The 19,499-nt window shown below is 37.8% G+C and overlaps 1 protein-coding gene across 1 annotated transcript in view; it reads right to left on the reverse strand.

The window, feature by feature from the left end:
- The window catches only part of AACS (acetoacetyl-CoA synthetase), a 1,424,505-nt gene that overhangs the window by 475,307 nt on the left and 929,699 nt on the right, over nt 1–19,499 (reverse strand). The window contains exon 10 of the mRNA XM_044068347.1: nt 16,883–17,007. Coding sequence (XP_043924282.1) covers nt 16,883–17,007 — 125 coding nt within the window. The remainder of the gene's footprint in view (nt 1–16,882; nt 17,008–19,499) is intronic.

Raw genomic sequence — 19,499 nt, forward strand, 5'->3', positions numbered from 1 at the left:
TAATGATAGGGCAGTATTCATAATCTCACCCTATGCCCCACAGCACCAGTGTAATGATAGGGCAGTATTCATAATCTCACCCTATGCCCCACAGCACCAGTGTAATGATAGGGCAGTATTCATAATCTCACCCTATGCCCCACAGCACCAGTGTAATGATAGGGCAGTATTCATAATCTCACCCTATGCCCCACAGCACCAGTGTAATGATAGGGCAGTATTCATAATCTCACCCTATGCCCCACAGCACCAGTGTAATGATAGGGCAGTATTCATAATCTCACCCTATGCCCCACAGCACCAGTGTAATGATAGGGCAGTATTCATAATCTCACCCTATGCCCCACAGCACCAGTGTAATGACAGGGCAGTATTCATAATCTCACCCTATGCCCCACAGCACCAGTGTAATAACAAGGCAGTATTCATAATCTCACCCTATGCCCCACAGCACCAGTGTAATGACAGGGCAGTATTCATAATCTCACCCTATGCCCCACAGCACCAGTGTAATGATAGGGCAGTATTCATAATCTCACCCTATGCCCCACAGCACCAGTGTAATGATAGGGCAGTATTCATAATCTCACCCTATGCCCCACACCACCAGTGTAATGATAGGGCAGTATTCATAATCTCACCCTATGCCCCACAGCACCAGTGTAATGATAGGGCAGTATTCATAATCTCACCCTATGCCCCACAGCACCAGTGTAATGACAGGGCAGTATTCATAATCTCACCCTATGCCCCACAGCACCAGTGTAATGACAGGGCAGTATTCATAATCTCACCCTATGCCCCACAGCACCAGTGTAATGACAGGGCAGTATTCATAATCTCACCCTATGCCCCACAGCACCAGTGTAATGATAGGGCAGTATTCATAATCTCACGCTATGCCCCACAGCACCAGTGTAATGATAGGGCAGTATTTATAATCTCATCCTATGCCCCACAGCACCAGTGTAATGATAGGGCAGTATTCATAATCTCACCCTATTCCCCACAGCACCAGTGTAATGATAGGGCAGTATTCATAATCCCACCCTATTCCCCACAGCACCAGTGTAATAATAGGGCAGTACTCATAATTTCATCCTATACCCCACAGCACCAGTGTAATGATAGGGCAGTACTCATAATCTCACCCTATGCCCCACAGTGGGTTGTGATAATGAGGAAAAGAGTGCATTCAGACAGCAGTTGTAGGACCTACTAGGTAAAGTGGGACAACATGAATTGATGTTGATGATGGGGGAATTGAATACACATATTAGGACAGACAGAACAGGATATGAGGACTGCCTGGGTCCATACAGGTGGAGCAACAGGAATAAAGAAGGAAAAGTAATTCTAGACTTCTGTCTGGCAATTGGCTTGATACTAGCCAACACATGGTTCAGAAAGAGAGACAGTCACAAGATCACATACAAGAGTAGCCAACATGCAACTCAGGTAGACTTCCTCCTAGTAAGGAAAAGGCACTGGGTAGAATCCATGATTGCAAATTCATCCCCAGTGAAAGCGTCAGCCCACAGCATAAACTACTGGTGGCCACAATCAGCTGCAAGCAGTGGTCAGAGAAGGCTCTAAGGTCAACAGATACCAGGCTGAAGACCTGGAAGTTGACTAGAGAGAAAGTACAACAGTTCAAGGAATTATTCAGGGCTTTAGCACCCAAAGGAGAAGAGGAAACAGGTGGAGTTGAAGAACAATGGCAGCACCTCAAAACAGCATGTGTTAGGACTACAGAACAGATATGTGGGCGAGTCAGGTATGGAAATAAGGTAGATAAGGAAAGCTGGTGGTGGAATGCAGAAGTCCAGGAAGTGATCAAAAGAAAGCGGGAGAGCAGGAAAAAATGGGAGATGGAAAAGACAGACCAGGCTAGGAAGGACTACTGGTTGGCTAACAAGGAAGGTAAGAAAGGAGTTGCAATAGCAAAGAATAGGGCATCGGAGGCACTCTGCCATCTTCTTGTACAAATAAACTATATCAGGTTGCAAGGCAAAGACAGAAAGATAAATAATATAGTCAGACACCCTTCATAAGGGATGCCAGCAACAACCTGCTGTCCACAGGATATCAAAGGCAGATGGAATGAGTATTTCCAGCAGCTTCTGAATGAAGAAAACCCCACAGAAGTTGTACTTCCCCAGAAACAGCCTACAATAAGAGAAGAAGAGGAGCTCAACCAAGAAGAAAGAAGAACAGCACTAAGGAAAATGAAGTCAGGGAAAGCAGTACAGATGAGGTCACAGCAGATATGCTAAAGATGCTGGATGAGATAGGGGAGAAATGTCTCCTGATGGTACTAATAGCAGTGTGGAAAGAAAGGCATATCCCAGATGACTGGAGAATAAGCATACTCTTCCCAGTGTACAAGAACAAAGGGGACATGCACAACTTTTGGCAGTACAGAGGCATCAAACTCCTATCACATTGCATGAAAGTTCTGGACAGGGTGATGGATAGAGGGATACGCAGAGTAGTAGAATGTAAGATGGGAGATGAGCAGTTTGTATTCAGATCAGGATGCACACAACTGACCTGATGTTTGCAGTGAGACAGATAGTTGAGAATAAGCTAGTGATGAGAAAAGAGTCCAACTGGGCATTCCTAAACTTGGAGAAAGCATATGACAAGGTCCCAAGAAAGCTGATCTGGGCAGTACTGCAGTAGTTTGAAGTCCCAGAAACACTGGTAGAATTAATGCAGGCTATGTACAACAACCTAATTTCTTAAGTATGAACAGCTCAGCCTCACAGAGAGGTTCCCAGTGGGAGTGGGTATACACCAGGGTTCAGCTCCTAGCCCACTGCTTTTCATACTGATGATGGACTACATTAGCAAACAGGTTGGAGGGGACAGATCAACAAGTTTATTGTATGCAGACGATGGGGCAGTACAGGCAGACTCTGAGGAAGAACTTCAGCAAAGCATAGCAGAATGGAATGCAAAAATGAAGGCACATGAGATGAAACTAAGCACAGATAAGACAGTGGTAATGACAGTAAATTGGGGAAATCAGAAGAAGCTGAGAATTGAGAGAGAAGAGAAGATAGTGGAACAGGTAAATAGCTTCAAGTATCTGGGGGGGTGGTTGAGGAGAAAGGAAGTCTGAATGAAGAGGTCAAAGCTAGAATCAGAGGGGCTGCAAGCCACCTGGCATAGAGTCTCAGGTGTAGTCTATGACATAAGAATACCAAAGAAGCTGAAAAGTAAGGTGTACAAGACAGTGGTACAACCAATACTACTGTACGGTACAGAAACCTGGGCAGTAAACACAGAGAAGATGAAGAAGCTGGAGATGATGGAAATGAAGTGCCTGAGAAGTGTGGTAGGATGCACATTGATAGACAGACGAAGAAATGAGGACATAAGAGCAGAAACCAAAGTAGCTCCAATTGCAGAAAAGATCAAAGAGAACAGATTATGGTAGTTTGGATACATGTGAAGAAAAAAGAAGACAATCTGGTGAAGATAATTTGGGACAGACAGGAAGAAGGTAAGAGGAAACAAGGACATCTAGTAAAGAGGTGGATGGATTGGTGTGAAAGAAGATCTGCAGCAGTCAGGCATGAGTACTGAAGAATACAGGAGTGTGGCACTGAATTCAGAGAGATGGCGACAGTTAACAGAATATCCCAACCCCATGTAAAAAAATGGGAAAAAGGGGGCTGATGATGATGATGATATACAGCAAGAATTATCAGATGCTTGTTTAAAAAGTTATTTGTTTTATTATGGTAATGTTTTTGTTCTTATTCATAAAATTTCATTCAAAATATTAAAAGTAAACTGACACATGATATACTGCTTCTACTGATATCTGTTTCTGGCAACAAGGACCTTGGGAGAGAAGGAATGGAGCTGAATAACGTGAAGTGCAGTCTTAATGTCTCTGTACCTTTCAGTCGGTAACTCTGCAACTGATTAGCTTCAGATGTCTGAAAAAAGGCTCATGTGACATGTTTAAAACCAACAGTGATTCATTATTATTCTACAATTACCAGCCCGAATGCCATCATTTTTCACTCACCAAATCTCTTGTCAAAATAGCTTCTTATAATGTTGTCGCTTTTCAAAGGAGTCTCACCTCACTCTGATCAGAGTGCTCTTCTCACTTTCCTACATAGCCAGTTCTGTTTTACTGTATACCATAAATGTCAGGAGTGGTACGGACAATGACAATTTACTGTCTCTGTATGTATTGGTCCTTTTATTGATTTCAGTACCATGAATGACAAATTGCTTGTTGTCAGACTTATTGTAACAGACTATGCCACTTCAGCAAAATCAGTATGGTTGAGACGCTAGTCCATTTATGCCATTGGCATACATTTTTAATGACCATCTTCTTTTTTATGGCCTACGCATCAAGCCCTGCTGTCATGCCTGCATTTTTCACTTCATATAAATAACCTATCCCCCTCACTTATCCATAGTGAAAGCTTTAATGAATTGTGACAATCATGTTTTCAGTCACTTGGCTGTTTCTAAAGAACCAAGAAAAGCTGCCCTTTCTAAATACATGTGATCTTTCTTGCAAGCTCTACAACTATCTCATTCTAAACACTAGTAAGAGTGCTCCAGAGAAAAACTACGATTTCTGTGCCATACCTGGCTCCTTCTACTAATAATGGACTTCATGCCTAGCCCAAAGTGTTTCTAAATGCCTAGTTGTTATTCTGAATGGAAGCACTCTAATCTGCTAGTGGATGACCTGGTAAGCTTTTCAATGAAAGAAATTTATCAAGCTGTGTGGAAGGTAACAGACTCCAACAAGTACATGTGACCTGCTACAACGATAACATTTTAAATGACTTTATTGAAGGAAATGTAGTAAATGACTCAATGCAAAGCAGAGATTGATAATCAATAACTTTAGGCAATGCAGTCTAACACTGCTTTATACAGACTGCTGGGAAGGGGTAGATATGGCACTGAATAGACTAGGCACTGTACAGAGTACAATACACTGATGTTTTAGTAACTTTAGTGTAAAAACTTGTACAGGTGTTGAGTAGTAGCAGTAGCTTTAGTGAAACAAGACAACTTATACAGGCCTGTTGCAGTATGAGGATAACTGAAGAAAGGAATAATATTTACACCAGTGTGATGCTGTGGTATATAGGATTGTGTCAAGGTACGAATGTTGATCAGGGGAAGTGCAAGTAAGAAATACTGTTGATGAAAGCAGTGCATACTGAAAGGCAATATACACTAAGAGTAGCTACAAGCTGTTGTAAAATGTGTAAGACTAAATGAGACAGTGGTAGGTCAAATAATACTTCTGAGACAATCTGCATGAAGTAAATATCTCAAGCTGCTTATGTATGTCAGCATGGAAAGGAGCATTGCCAAAGGCTGTTTGCAGATAGTGAGATACTTAGTTCCAGATAAAGGCTTAAGAGATGGACAGGACTTACTACTAGGTCCTGACTGGCATTTGATCACAAGGACAGAAATGGAAATAGAAGATAGTAGCATCTAAAGAGAATTTATTAGTGAGAGAAGGCAGTGACTGTGGAGAAATAATAAAATGTAGAGAAGCATCTTTGCGCAAACTGATACTGCAAACCAGCTAACGCAAGGAACGTCTGTACAATGATGATGATGTTAATAGACCATATAAGAGGCTTAAATCTTTTTTTAAGTACAGCTTGAAGTTTTTCAACAGTCATCAGAGAGATCACAATCAGAAAGGAAAGACCTTACTCTGGGTAGGCATTGGCTCACAGCTACTGAAGCTCTGATTACATTGAAAAGGGACTGCTAACACTCTTGCTCATTTACTATTTACAACATCAGTATGGATAATAAAAGATACTGGGGAGCAGCTGCAGTCCCAAGAGATTGGCAGATTGTATAGTCTGAGCTTTATGGTTATTTTATTGCTATACTCACCAACTATCACCACTACTGGCTAGCTAAGTTGCCCTGTCTAACTAGTACCATAGCATAACTTCCCAAAATGACTGCAAATACCTCAGGAAGTATCCTGGCATACGCCATTTTGGATGCCAGGCTAAACAGCAGCATAGTGTTAGACACACTAATGTGTGATCACTAGTGTACATTTCTGAGGGTTTGCTTCTACAGCTTTAAGACTGCTATATCTTGATGATTTCTCTTTTCCTCAAGATATAAAAATCTCAGAAATGGTAGCAGGAGTGATGGGGATTCAATCCCAAATCAATGGAGATCGTCGGGGCAGCTTGCCAAATGTAAAAGCATTCTTTTTTAATTTTTTAATTTTCACAACATATTAGATTTTTCACAAATGCACTCTTTTGTGACTGCACTTATAATATTGATAACAAAACACTCATTCCTTAGTCATGAAGACACTCTTTTCATTATGCCCCAAGGATCATGTAAAATGTTCTGTAAATAAAGTAAAGGGCTTTTATTCTAACAATATCTAATCAATGCAAACAGTGTCGACACCTGTGTCAATATGTTATTTTGCACTGTAAGTGGGGTTAGTGGCACTCTTAAGCTCAAATTTATTAAATGATTGTATAAAAGGAAGAGGCATACTGTATTTAATGTACTTTACAAGGCTGAAAGGTGCCCACGGACAAGCAATATTACAACAACTAAAGCTTCAAGAAAGGACACACCTAAAAACTGCAGGTTTCTACTTTCTGCATAAAAATAAAAAAAATGTCACTTAAATTTACTGAAGGCTGCACATTTGTTTATTGTCATTATAAGGTTTGGTACCAAAAGTGTCTAGTGTCCTAGCCCCTAGGTTACCGGCCTTGTTTGGCATCCCAAAAACTCATAAACGTTTATCACAACCACCTTTTCGTCCTATTGTGGACGGCCGCGGTTCTATCACTGTTGCATGTGCTAAATATATTGACAGTGTATTAAGACCCTTAATCAATCAGGAACCCCAGATTTGTAAAGATTCCTGGAGTTTTCCCCAAGAAATTAAAAAGATTCCTTTTGACGCAAATTTCTGGTTCTTGACCATTGATATCAAGGATCTTTATACTGTCATACCACAAGAACTTGGTATTCAATGGGTACATGAATTTCTTTTTGATAAGAAAATAGATGACAACACTATTTATTTGGTCGAGACGTTATTGGAAATTGTCTTAAATAATAACTTTATGTTGTTTGACAATAAAATTTATTTACAAAAATCAGGGGTTGCTATGGGGTCGCCCTGTGGAGGGAGTTTCGCCAATGGTATGTTGGCATACTGGGAAAAGAACTTCTTGTTTTCTGATGCTACTTTTATGAACAATGTCGCCTGGTACACAAGGTACCAGGACGACATGTTCCTCATCTGGAAAGCGTCTCCCTCCGAAGTTCCTAAATTTTTAAGTACTATTTCCAGTATGACATCTTTCTTGGAGTTTACCTATAATTTGCAGAAATCTAGCATTAATTATTTGGATATTCTGATTATTAAAGATGAGATAAATTTAAGATACAAGAGCCTTATCTATCGAAAGCCCACTTACTCTAATGCTTTCCTGCATTTCACTAGTTGCCATCCTAGTTATCAAAAGAAAGCAGTAGTGAAAGGCCAGATGGTAAAAGCGGTCAGAATGGTTTCTGAATTTGAAGATTTTTTGTTGGAATGTGAACATTTGAGTCAAATGTTTGTAAATAGAGGTTATCCGGCTTCACTGTTGTTTGATATTAGAACAGAAGTAATAAACAAAAGAAGATCAGGTTTTTATAAACCAATTCTTTCTTTTGATGTTACTATTTCTGAAACTGCTCCCACTAACGTATTTAGATCAGCCGCTGACACCACAAACCAGCCTCCTTCTGGAATTAGATTTTTTTGCACCTTTTCAGTGGATCATTTTGAGATCAGGAAGGTGCTCAATAAATACTGGGCTTTGATTATGGATGACAACTATTTGTCCCACAAGTTAGGTGAGGTTCCTAAATTAACTTTCAGAAGAGGGCGCAATTTAAAATCTTTGCTTGAGTTTAAACCACAACCTTCAAGTCAACGCACTTCAGGAATGATAAAATGTGGGGCTTGCAATCAATGTGAGCATGTACTAACTGACTCAAAAGTCAAGATTAGGAATGAAGAATATAAAATAATAGGGAAACATAGTTGCGAGACAAATGGTGTGGTTTATTTGGCTCTGTGTCAAAAATGCGCTGCTTTCTACATAGGGAAAACAGAAAGAAAGTTTAAGCAGCGCATTTATGAACACACTTATGCTATTGCTAGGCAAGACTTGAATAATGCCCTTGCAAGGCACATTAATGCTTGCCCTGATCACTTTTTTAAGTTCACTGTTTTGGAGAAAATTTTGGTGGATAATAAGGGTGGCCCTTGGCAGATTCATTTAGAAATAAATGAATTGGTTTGGCAGATACGCACATGTGTATATACGCATCCAGGTTTAAATGAGTATGTATCCATTGCCTGTGTTCTTAAACTTTTATCTACAAAAAGGTAGACATATACTGTTGATAAATGGTGTTAGTTTGCACAAACTGTCATACATACATAAAAATAAAAATATATTCTGCCCTTTGTTTTAAATGAACTAGGTACATTAATTAAATGGATGAATGCTGTTTGTTTTATGGGCTATGTAGCTAAGCATTTAAGATAACTTTGTATCTAGTATTACTTTAATATAAAAATGTTAATACATAAAGATTTTTTAAATTAAATTAGTTCATTAATTAGTGTGTATTTTATACACATATACATTTATACACATAATGTGTAATTATGAAGATCATTATGGTTTTATAAGTTTTTAACTTTGATACAAGTTACCTTATAAGTCTTTTAACATTTAAAAATTTGATTCATTATGTTTTACATTTGATATGCAGCACTGATTAAATTAAAGTTGATTGATTGTTGATTATTTAATTGAAACTATTTTATATAAAAATGCTAGTTAGTTGCTTGTATTTTTGTCTGATGAAGGTGAGACATTGGGCTCGCCAAAAGCTTGTTTTTTGCTAACATTATTGTTTTACTTGGGACTGTGCTCCGTTGCTCATTTCTGCTATATCTTGATGATTTCTCTTTTCCTCAAGATATAAAAATCTCAGAAATGGTAGCAGGAGTGATGGGGATTCAATCCCAAATCAATGGAGATCGTCGGGGCAGCTTGCCAAATGTAAAAGCATTCTTTTTTAATTTTTTAATTTTCACAACATATTAGATTTTTCACAAATGCACTCTTTTGTGACTGCACTTATAATATTGATAACAAAACACTCATTCCTTAGTCATGAAGACACTCTTTTCATTATGCCCCAAGGATCATGTAAAATGTTCTGTAAATAAAGTAAAGGGCTTTTTTTCTAACAATATCTAATCAATGCAAACAGTGTTGACACCTGTGTCAATATGTTATTTTGCACTGTAAGTGGGGTTAGTGGCACTCTTAAGCTCAAATTTATTAAATGATTGTATAAAAGGAAGAGGCATACTGTATTTAATGTACTTTACAAGGCTGAAAGGTGCCCACGGACAAGCAATATTACAACAACTACAGCTTCAAGAAAGGACACACCTAAAAACTGCAGGTTTCTACTTTCTGCATAAAAATAAAAAAAATGTCACTTAAATTTACTGAAGGCTGCACATTTGTTTATTGTCATTATAAGGTTTGGTACCAAAAGTGTCTGGTAAAAGAAGTGAGTGTAGTCATGCGGTTGTAAGTTATTGTCATATTGATATTGGGCACCTAGAAAAAGACAACCATGGGTTGATAAAAGTAACAAATATAATCACCCCGGCTGGCATACTGCTGAGGAACATGACTGCATCTTACTTATTGCTTATGCCTAGTGCTTTAAAGTGTTGTAGATTTGTTAGAGTTTTTTGTTTTGAATAGCATGCACAGGCTTTATCTCTTTTTAGCATTAAACTTTTGGTATACTTAGAGAGCCAGGGGGAGTAGTTGTTTTTGACCTGTTTCTGCTTAACGGGAGATAGTCTGTTTAGGTTGTTCAGGAATGTTGAGTTGAAAGTTTCAACAGCATCATCTAGAGGTAGGTATTTAAGGGCTGACCAATTAATAGTATTTAGAATGTTTTTAAAGGTCTCTGGGTTAAAGTGAGTTAGGTTGCGTACAGACCTGTAGGTATGTTCTTTGTATGGTTGAGTGATAAGTCTGGTAGTACAGATAGGGTTGTGATTGCTAATTGAGCCTGAAAGCACTTTGTTTTTTATAAAATTACTGGGGTGGGAGACTAAAAGCCAGCCAATAACAGAGCCACTTTGTCGTGATGATTTAGTGTAGGTTGGGGTAGAGATTAATTGTATAAATCCATAAAGATTAATGTGTCGGTAGGGAATTGGGAATTAAGTTTAAGCCAATCAATGTTAACATTACCTAAAAGAATTGTTTCTAGAGAAATATTGATTGTTAACCAGGATAAGACATTTTCAAGAGTGCTAATATTATTGCCAAGGGGTATGTACAGTGCAACTACACAGATACTTTTGTTGTTATTTAGTTTAAGAATGGACATTTTAAGTTCAGTTTTTCCAAATGGAGGTACAGGAAGGTTATAGAGAGTTAGAGAAATAGTGTCTGGGTAGCATGGCTATGCCTCCTCCTTTTCTTTTGAGTCAATCAGCTCTGATAATGTTGAAGCCACGGGGAAGCACTTCAGTGCCTTTGATGTCTGGTTTGAGCCAGGTTTCGGTGAATACTAATATGTCAGGGGAATGTTGTGTCATCCAGGTGTGTAGTTCAGAAATTTTGTTACAAATACTATGTATGTTTATAGAAATTAACTTTGGTTCAATGTGTGAGACTGGATTATTGGTTAGAGGTGGGGCTAGTCTGAAATTAGGAACTCGACTTGGGTGAGTATCTCCACAGGATAGCAAATATATGAAGATTAAAGAGGAAAGATTTAATTTTGTCCATCTAGCTACTGTGCTTGATGGTGGCCAGGGAAAGGGAAGTCTGAAGCAGTTTGGGTTTAAAGAGGGAATTATGATTGGATAAGAACTTCACAAAATAGAGAATGGGGGCTATATGTATGTCTCCCAAATATGCAACAAAGTCTAGAAGGTGTAGGATCTTTGCTTGGAAGTGTTTGCATAGGTATTTTTATATCCCAAGTAGACTCCAAGAATTTTTCCTCAGGTAGATAGAAAATGTGGAGGTGTGATGGGGAAGAAAGAGGTAATCGGGAACAGATTTTCTGGGAGTGTAATGAGTTGGCAGACTTTAAAAATTCCCTGCAGACTACAACATCAGAAATAGTGGGTGAGCAAACTGGTATGACAAAGGAAATGATTTTTTTGTGCTATGATACAGAATCAGAATTGCCTAGACACAGTGAGGCCTTGCTGAGTATAAGTATGGCGGCTGCCAAAAAAGCACTGACTAGAAAATGGAAATCAAAGTCTAAACCAACTGCACCAGAAGTAGTGAATATAGCAACTGAGATAAAACAACTGGAAACAGGATCTTTAGAAAAGGTAAGAGCAATGTACATTAAAAAAATGGAAATTGTGGAAACAACACATGCAAATGAAGAATGAGATTTAAAAGAAGGCAGGATTTGAATGAGCTATGCAATGTTTGACTGACAGTGACTGGATAGATAAGTGTTGTATAATGTTTGCAACTAATTTTATGTCAGTACGGTTTGTTTTCATTTATATAAATGCATGATTGCCTATGTCATAAGTGATAATTTAATAAAGATGTTTCTTGTTTAATAAATAATAACAGTCTTGAAGGCATATGCAACACAGCATGCTAACCAACAGTGTAAATAATGGTCAAGCTCTTCTTGGATAAACAGTGAATAAATACATTTATAATAAATACTAGTCACAAGAGTTATAACGTAAACAAACTAACTTTATTTAAATTGTAAAAAAAGTGCAAATACGGATCAAATATACCTATATGTAGGTTGTCACACAAGAAAAGGTAATAAACATATATAGGATGTGTACAGAACAACCTGTGGTCCAAATATTTAAATTCCATGGCTAGCCTGCTACAAGAATACTGTCCCCAAAAATATTTAATACTCAGAGATGGGTTCACAGACACAAGACAAGCATCGTCAACCTTTTTTCAACTGCTATAGCATATAGTTATATAGAATAGCTCTGCCTTGGTCCCTATGCGCTGGACACTTAATCATGTATATATTTATGAAGAGCAGCAGAAAATCATTGGTGGCCAAAATCAAGGGATATAACTGTAGCTCTCTGGTGGAGCCAAAGCACATGAGACACATGCTACAACTGGAACACCCACAGGGATACCTTACTAAAAGGCTACAAAGCCTAAACAACATGCTCTACATGGACTGACTCAAAGCCCTGCCATTATACTCAGTATCCTTGCATACAAGGCATCTTCACACCCACTACTGATGGATTTACTGCATATCAGCAAGTCAAATGTCATCGGAAGTACTCGTTCCAGGGATCTGAACCTCATCTGCAACATAAAATCAAGAAACAAAGCGCAGGGTGCAAAAAACTAATACAAGTATGATCCCTAAAAAACGGAGATCACAGGGGCCAGAAAAAAATCCCCACACGACACACAAAAAACACATTAAACATTTTTGTTCCATTTACTTTTAGAGCTTCATCAGAATAAAAAATCTTTCATTCAAACCAGTTTAAATAATGTGCAAAAATGACATCACATGCCAACCAACCAATAAAATCATTCAATTTAACAAACACAATTACTAAAAATAAACAAGTATAATTAATGCACTCATCTACAAAGCATTACCTGAAAAAAGAAAAAAAATATTGAAGTAAACAATATAAATAGTATAAGTTAAAATACATTTATACTTTAACAAACTTTTCACTGAAATAGTTTCATTCAAACCAGGTGCCATATCAGCACACAAAAAGACTTGCCATTTAAGCTCTAAGACTTCAAGATAATTATTAAACTCATCAACAAATTTAGTTGGATCAACCTTCTCTACCACAAAAAAATTTAATTCACCAAAATTATTACAAACCATGCTGTGTCTCGCAATTGCATTATTGGGATCTTTATTTCTAATGGCAAGAACATGCTCGTCAATCCTACACCCCAACTTCCTAGTGGTTTTCCCAATATAAAAACTGCTGCTTTAAAGAGGTGAAGAGGAGGGAAAGCTTTTTCCCTTGGGCCTTTCATTTTTTTCCTGAACTGAAGGTGCTGGCCAAGAAGTGGTAATGAGTACTATTAATAAGGAAAATGACTGGAAATGTAGGGCTTTCTGTAGAATATACTTTGTAAATATGCAGTTTTGAAAAATTGCCTACTAAACTTAGCAGATGAAGAAGTTAGTACCAATGTGATAATGGTAGGCATCTAGTTAAGAAGATGGCAGTAGTGGTTATCAGGGATTCTCTAGGTAAGTCTGGAAAAGCAACCAGCATTATGTAAGTTAGGGAGAGAAAAGGAAGAGAGAGAGAGAGAGACAGAGAGAGAGAGAAAAGATAGATAGAGACAAAAGTGAGTTGTAATCATGAGAGACAGTAAGCAGGCAAAGGCACACATGTGTGAGCTACGTGGGCACAGGTGGAAAAACAGAATATGATGCTGGGGCAAAAGGGAATTGGTTGGATATGTATTGGTGGATTGCTGAGAGGGTCATATGCATCACAGTGAGGAACTTCTATGTACTTTCCAATTGTTGGATGTGCCTGGTTAGGTACATACCAAAGGGGACATTGTACTCAATGATAGGTCTGATGAATGCTGAATATAGCAGAACAATGACCTCCTTGGACATAATGACATACTTTTGTTTATAAGTTGCACAACACAGAATGATTTCCTCACTACTGTAGACAAGTGATGGCCAAAGGCTAGATTACTATCTATGTGTGTCCTCAAGTCCCTGATTAATGGGTCATCTCTTAGGAGTGTGTTGTCAATATGATAGTTACTCTGAGTGGATGACTTTCCAGAGGATACTATTATGCATTTCTTGGCATTTATGTTTAGTCCTTGGCTCTGACGCAAGTTATTTGTGTGTGTCATCTCTTCCTAGAGAACATTAATGTAGGTCGGAGATTCTATAACTGCTCCTAATTTGCAATTATCTGCAAATGTAGTCAGCCAGATGCCCTTGACATTGGCCTTAACTTCAGAGAAGTAAATGCCAAAAAGGTGCTGTCTTAGGACCGATCCCTGAGGGACTCTGCTTGTAATGACTATTCAGTTTCCTTCTGATTACTGGGGGGTGATCTGTGCCTGACCTACAAGTCAGTTTCTGACCCAGCCCTGATGGAAATGTTGCACATCCACAAAACTAACTGCATGAGGGTTACCCTCTCCGAGGATCTAAACATGATCTCTGACATGAATAGATCATGCTAGAGAGACATTTATGTGTCCCAGAGATTACCCTTCCTCTAGAATAGGCTCCTAGTCATGTGAAGCAGAGCCCTTCCCTGACCATCTTCAATTGCAATCTGGACCAAGGGATGGGAATTGCAAATTCACTCCTGGAATGGTACCCATGTCCCTTATGGACAGAGGCAGTCTGTAAAAATTGTCAAAACCCTACTTGCTGACCTTTGTTATCTTTTCCCTAGTGATATGAAATTGGATAAAATCTGTGTGAAACTGGCTAGGCTTATAAAGACTTTTGAGCCTTTAGCCTAGTAATATCCTATGAACCTATAAACCTATGACTGTCCTCTTTGTAGAGGTAGACTCCCGAGTTCTAACTTCCTGTGTTCTGTCTGTGAGTCAGCTGGCTATCCAGTGAGTGACATATGGGTTTATACCTAACCTGTTGAGTTTATCAACAATGCCCGAGTGGGGTATTGTGTCGAGGAAATATATACTATGTAATATCTTGAGCCTCTTGAATGTATACAAAGCATGGGAGTTTTTCTGCCAGTGGTTCTCACTGACTTATCAGCAACCAATCAGAGGCTTTGCCCCAGTATAAATGAGAGCCACATTTGGAATATTTAATGAACATTGTTGGCTTTCTACTCTTTAAAAAATACTTTTCTGTATATGACATTAATTTTTTATATATTAATATAGGGAAATGTAATAATGACTTTAAGGACAGTCTTGTGTTTCAGTCCTTAGTGATTCACAGGTATTGCTCAGGGACTTCTAAGGAAACACCATCACTCTGCATTTTATAAACTTACCTACAAAAGGTTAAAGTTAAGGCATGCATACATCATTGCCGTTTAGCTCATGTGTACTTCTGTACATGGTTATCATACATCATTTCCAGAAATACAACAAAGAGTCAGCAGTTACTCATTTTCTCAATAGTTTAGCCAGTCCCAACAATACGGCAAAATGATTGTAATAAAGCTCCATTAAAGGCAGTCTTGAACTACTTCAGTTGGCCCCTTATCCAGTAAAACAAGGGGTCAGTAATAAAATGTTGCTGAAAGGAGCCCTGAACTAGTTGGCCCCTTATCCAGTGTGTCAGAATGATAGTAATGAAGTGCCAAAAAGAAGTCCTGAGTCACCACAGTTGGCCATTTATATTTACTGCTAGAAAGAAGCATCACTCATTGAGATGGTTTTACCCATTTTGCCTCCTGAATGTACCAAACTGAAAATATAAGGAGTCTCATCTATACAGCCTAGTTGTATGGAATCTTTTGCTCTTCTCAACTAAGTTCAACGAGTTCCACTTCCTTATCCAGCTTAGCATCATTACTGATAATATGTGGATACTTACACTCGCTATTAAGGCTGCACTGGTTACTAGGTAAGATCTACAAAACAAAATGCAATTGATGTTATATCTAAAAGAGAAAAAAATTCTAATGCTGATATTACTCCCATATCCACTGTAACCATAGGACTCCCAGCTTAAACTGATTAGCATTCATGCATTCCCTTTAAAGAAACATGCTGAAGGGTTTGACAATGGCCTATGAAAAGCCAAGCCTTTGTTTTTATGACTCATGCCTAAAGCACAACTCAGGAGCCCTCAACTACTCACGACTGAAAACAACAGGAAAATCTTGCTGTGCAGTGATAGTGAATCAACTATGATGTCCTACAAGTGTTATCCATTTTCCTCCAGGGCAGTGGAAAGAATACAGCTAAATATCTAAAACTCAAAAAGCATGGTGCAGGACCACAGTGGCATAGGGTAAACACCCCACCTCTAAGTCATTGTCATGGCCAGGTATTCAGTGAGGACTGCACTAAGAAAAAGAACAGCAGCAAAAAAAAGGCAAGTCTGCCCAGGTAATAAATCAGATGACAAAGGCGACACAGGCTGGCTCTGCATAGAAAAAGGAAAGCTACACCACAAAAAATGAATAGCAGCATTTGACTATAAAACAAATAGTCATTTCCAGCATTCTAAAATACTGCAACATGTACCTTTGAAAATACAAATACTTAAATACAGTAATTCTTCTTATGTATGTTATTTAGATAAGCACAAATACATGTGTTTTTACTTGAAAATCAGAAGCTGTACATGTATCCTTGCAACTATAAAAAGTGCATCATGACAGGTAAGACAGATAAAAGCAGGGAAATGGTGAATCTTGTATGAAAATTAAGAATTATCACTTTCTGCATATTACAAATCAATACTGTCAAGTCCAATACAGCTTTAACTTCATTTGGCCCTGCATGTGAACGAAGATATGTAACAGGAATCAATCCATCCTAACAGATTTCATATGCATTAATAATGGAGAACTGTTGAAAATGCATTTGCATTATCTAACCTGTAAAAGTAAGGTTGCCTTGCTAGATATGATAAAATTAGAGTTAGAAAATCAATCATGCTATTTTTTAATACTACTTCATCCTTTAAAATTGAAGGTCTGTTATTTATTTTTGCAGAAGAAACATCTAGATGCATTTTACTGTGCAATACTTTATGCTGGTAACCTATGAAATGCACTTACCCAAGTCTGTCAACCAAATCCCACAACACATTAGGGGATGGCACAAGAGGTGAACCATCATACAGGACAACAGATGCACCGGTTGCCAGAGCAGAAACCAACCAGTTCCACATCATCCAACCAACCTGCAACAGGGATGCAATTCATTTTAAACACAGAACTCAGTGAATCAGAAATCAATATTTGAAACAGTTTGGGACTTTGCATCAGTTACTAATGTCTGAGCAGTTTGACATGCTTGTTTGAAGAACAGTGACAGATCACCTCATCTTCTTCTATATTTTTCACCAGAGATAATGACTAACCGTCCCCCTTCTGTGCTTCAAAAAGAGAAAGAAAATCATATCACTGAAACATGAACATCACCTGCTGTTTCTTAACACAGTATTTATGGCTGTAATATATATATATATATATATATATATATATATATATATATATATATATATATATATATATATTTTTTTTTTTTTTCCAAAATAATGCCTGGTTTCACTTTTTGATAAAAGAAGGATCATTTTAAGTTATTGTGCAGTATCTACTTCTATAAAGTTAATTTTATATTGAAAGCAGCTAATCAGTTTGGTGTGGTCAAGGAATATAGGCTTCAAATGCAGTTGCTTCAGTAGCACAACTTGCTAAGCACAGAACCATGCTCTCCTGAAAGGCAGGGTGCTTGGATTTAACTGCTACAGTCTTCACATTGAAGCAACACAATCTGTAAAAGTCATTTAGATTCCCCAAATCTCAGGCAGGCTCAAGGATAGAGAAGTCTTCTAAATTTTAATATACATGAATCATTGTTTTCATAAGTTATAATAATCTGTCATTTTCTCATACACACACCAAACACATCTTAAACTAGTTATCTGATCTGTTACTTTGTGTGATGGTACCATGTTTGGAGGGAGAAAGTATCATTCTTATTCTGATCTTCTATATACACTGCTAGAAAAACCGATAATTTCAGTACAATATTTTTAATTTCATGACTGCTAATACAGTAAATAAAAATTTGTAAATCTTCTGCTTTTTATATTTGATTTTGTCTGTCACATGACGTTTGGGGGGGGTGTCTAATCTCCCCCCCACCATATTCAGATTTGTCCTCACTACAATCAAGTATTTGCAACAAAATAAACTCACTTAATGCCGATTAAGGGGAAAAAACTTTCCATGTTCCGGGCTCTAACTTGGAGAAGAAACACTTTAATTTTCTGAAGTCCTTGGCATGCCTCTCCTTAACTAGTAAATTACATTTTTTTGTTTCCAAATTTATAACACAGAATAGTGTATAACACAAAGCATGCATAGGTGGGAGCACCTGTCAAGGACATAATAAGGCAATACCAACACTCCAACAGAGCAGAAGAGTAATTTTCATTTGTACCAAATTATGAAAGAAAAGGCTACTCCTTCAGAATTTTGTTTTATCTCATGATCTCATGATTTTTTGCAGCAACATGAATATGAAAATAATATCTAGTTTAATGTTAATGAGGATTTTTTAGAAAAAAATGCATCATAATGTAAACATTAGCTGCACACTACATTGAAGCAACAGTATTCATTTCTAATGTCTGGATAACTTTAGATTCTGTTCCCTTTCTTTTTGCATTTCCTATTTCTGTCTTCAAAGCAAACAGCACTAGAACCTTGTAAAGAAAAAAGAGCTAAAAAGTGGTATACATACTGCTGTCATGTAGAAATACAACTTTTAAGGTCAGTCACTGGAATATGTAATCTGCTGAAATGCAACAATGCACAGGTAGCAAACTGTAACATCAAATAGGCAGCGACACCGAAAAAATAGATGAAGACAGTGCTTAACTTGAAAGGCTTGATTGTGAGTTCAGGAATACAGCACTGATGTTGTTCATAACATTTTAAAGTCTAAATACAGCAGTCTTTCTAAGCACTTTATTTTCCTGCAAGTCACCAGCCATGGTTTACTTATGTACTTGTACACAGGCTGTACAAATACAATTTTGGATTATCATTAAAGAGAAGCACATCTCCTGGAGAAGGAATCTGAATGGAAGGCAGAAAAAAGGCAGTAGATGATATAAACAGTCCCAACATGAAGATCATAATTGGCAGAAGAACAAATAAGAAAAAAAATACTACTGAAAGGCTGGACCAATAATTCAACTCTTTAAACTATCTCATTTTTAGGCAGAAACCTGAGTGATTTTTTCAGTGCATCAGTCTAAAGCAGCAAGTCAGAAAAACACTCTACATTTTCCCTTCAGTAGGGTACCTTCCTGTAACAGTAGAAAAGACTAAGTAGCAAAGTGTAGCACGTTAATGAACACCAGACAGTGGAATTATCTGATAAACAGCATACTCAAAAAGAAAACGGAGCAGTTGTGGGATTATATATCCTGTCTCAGTTATATATTAAGACACTTGACATGAAATTACATGGTGCTATGTTAATCTGCTAATACTGGCTGAAGAAACATATTCAAAGAAGTGAAAGCATATATTTGCTTTCAGGAGTCTGTGTGTTAACACACTACAGTAGAATTTGCATTGCAATATGGCTCAACTACTCTGCTGACAATACATGTGCGAATAAGAAGGAAATACATAAAAAAAACTGGTGGCTTTGTAT

This window comes from Protopterus annectens, chromosome 4.part0 (assembly GCF_019279795.1).
Source record: "Protopterus annectens isolate FY-2018-M chromosome 4.part0, PAN1.0, whole genome shotgun sequence".
Taxonomy (NCBI): Eukaryota; Metazoa; Chordata; order Ceratodontiformes; family Protopteridae; genus Protopterus; species Protopterus annectens.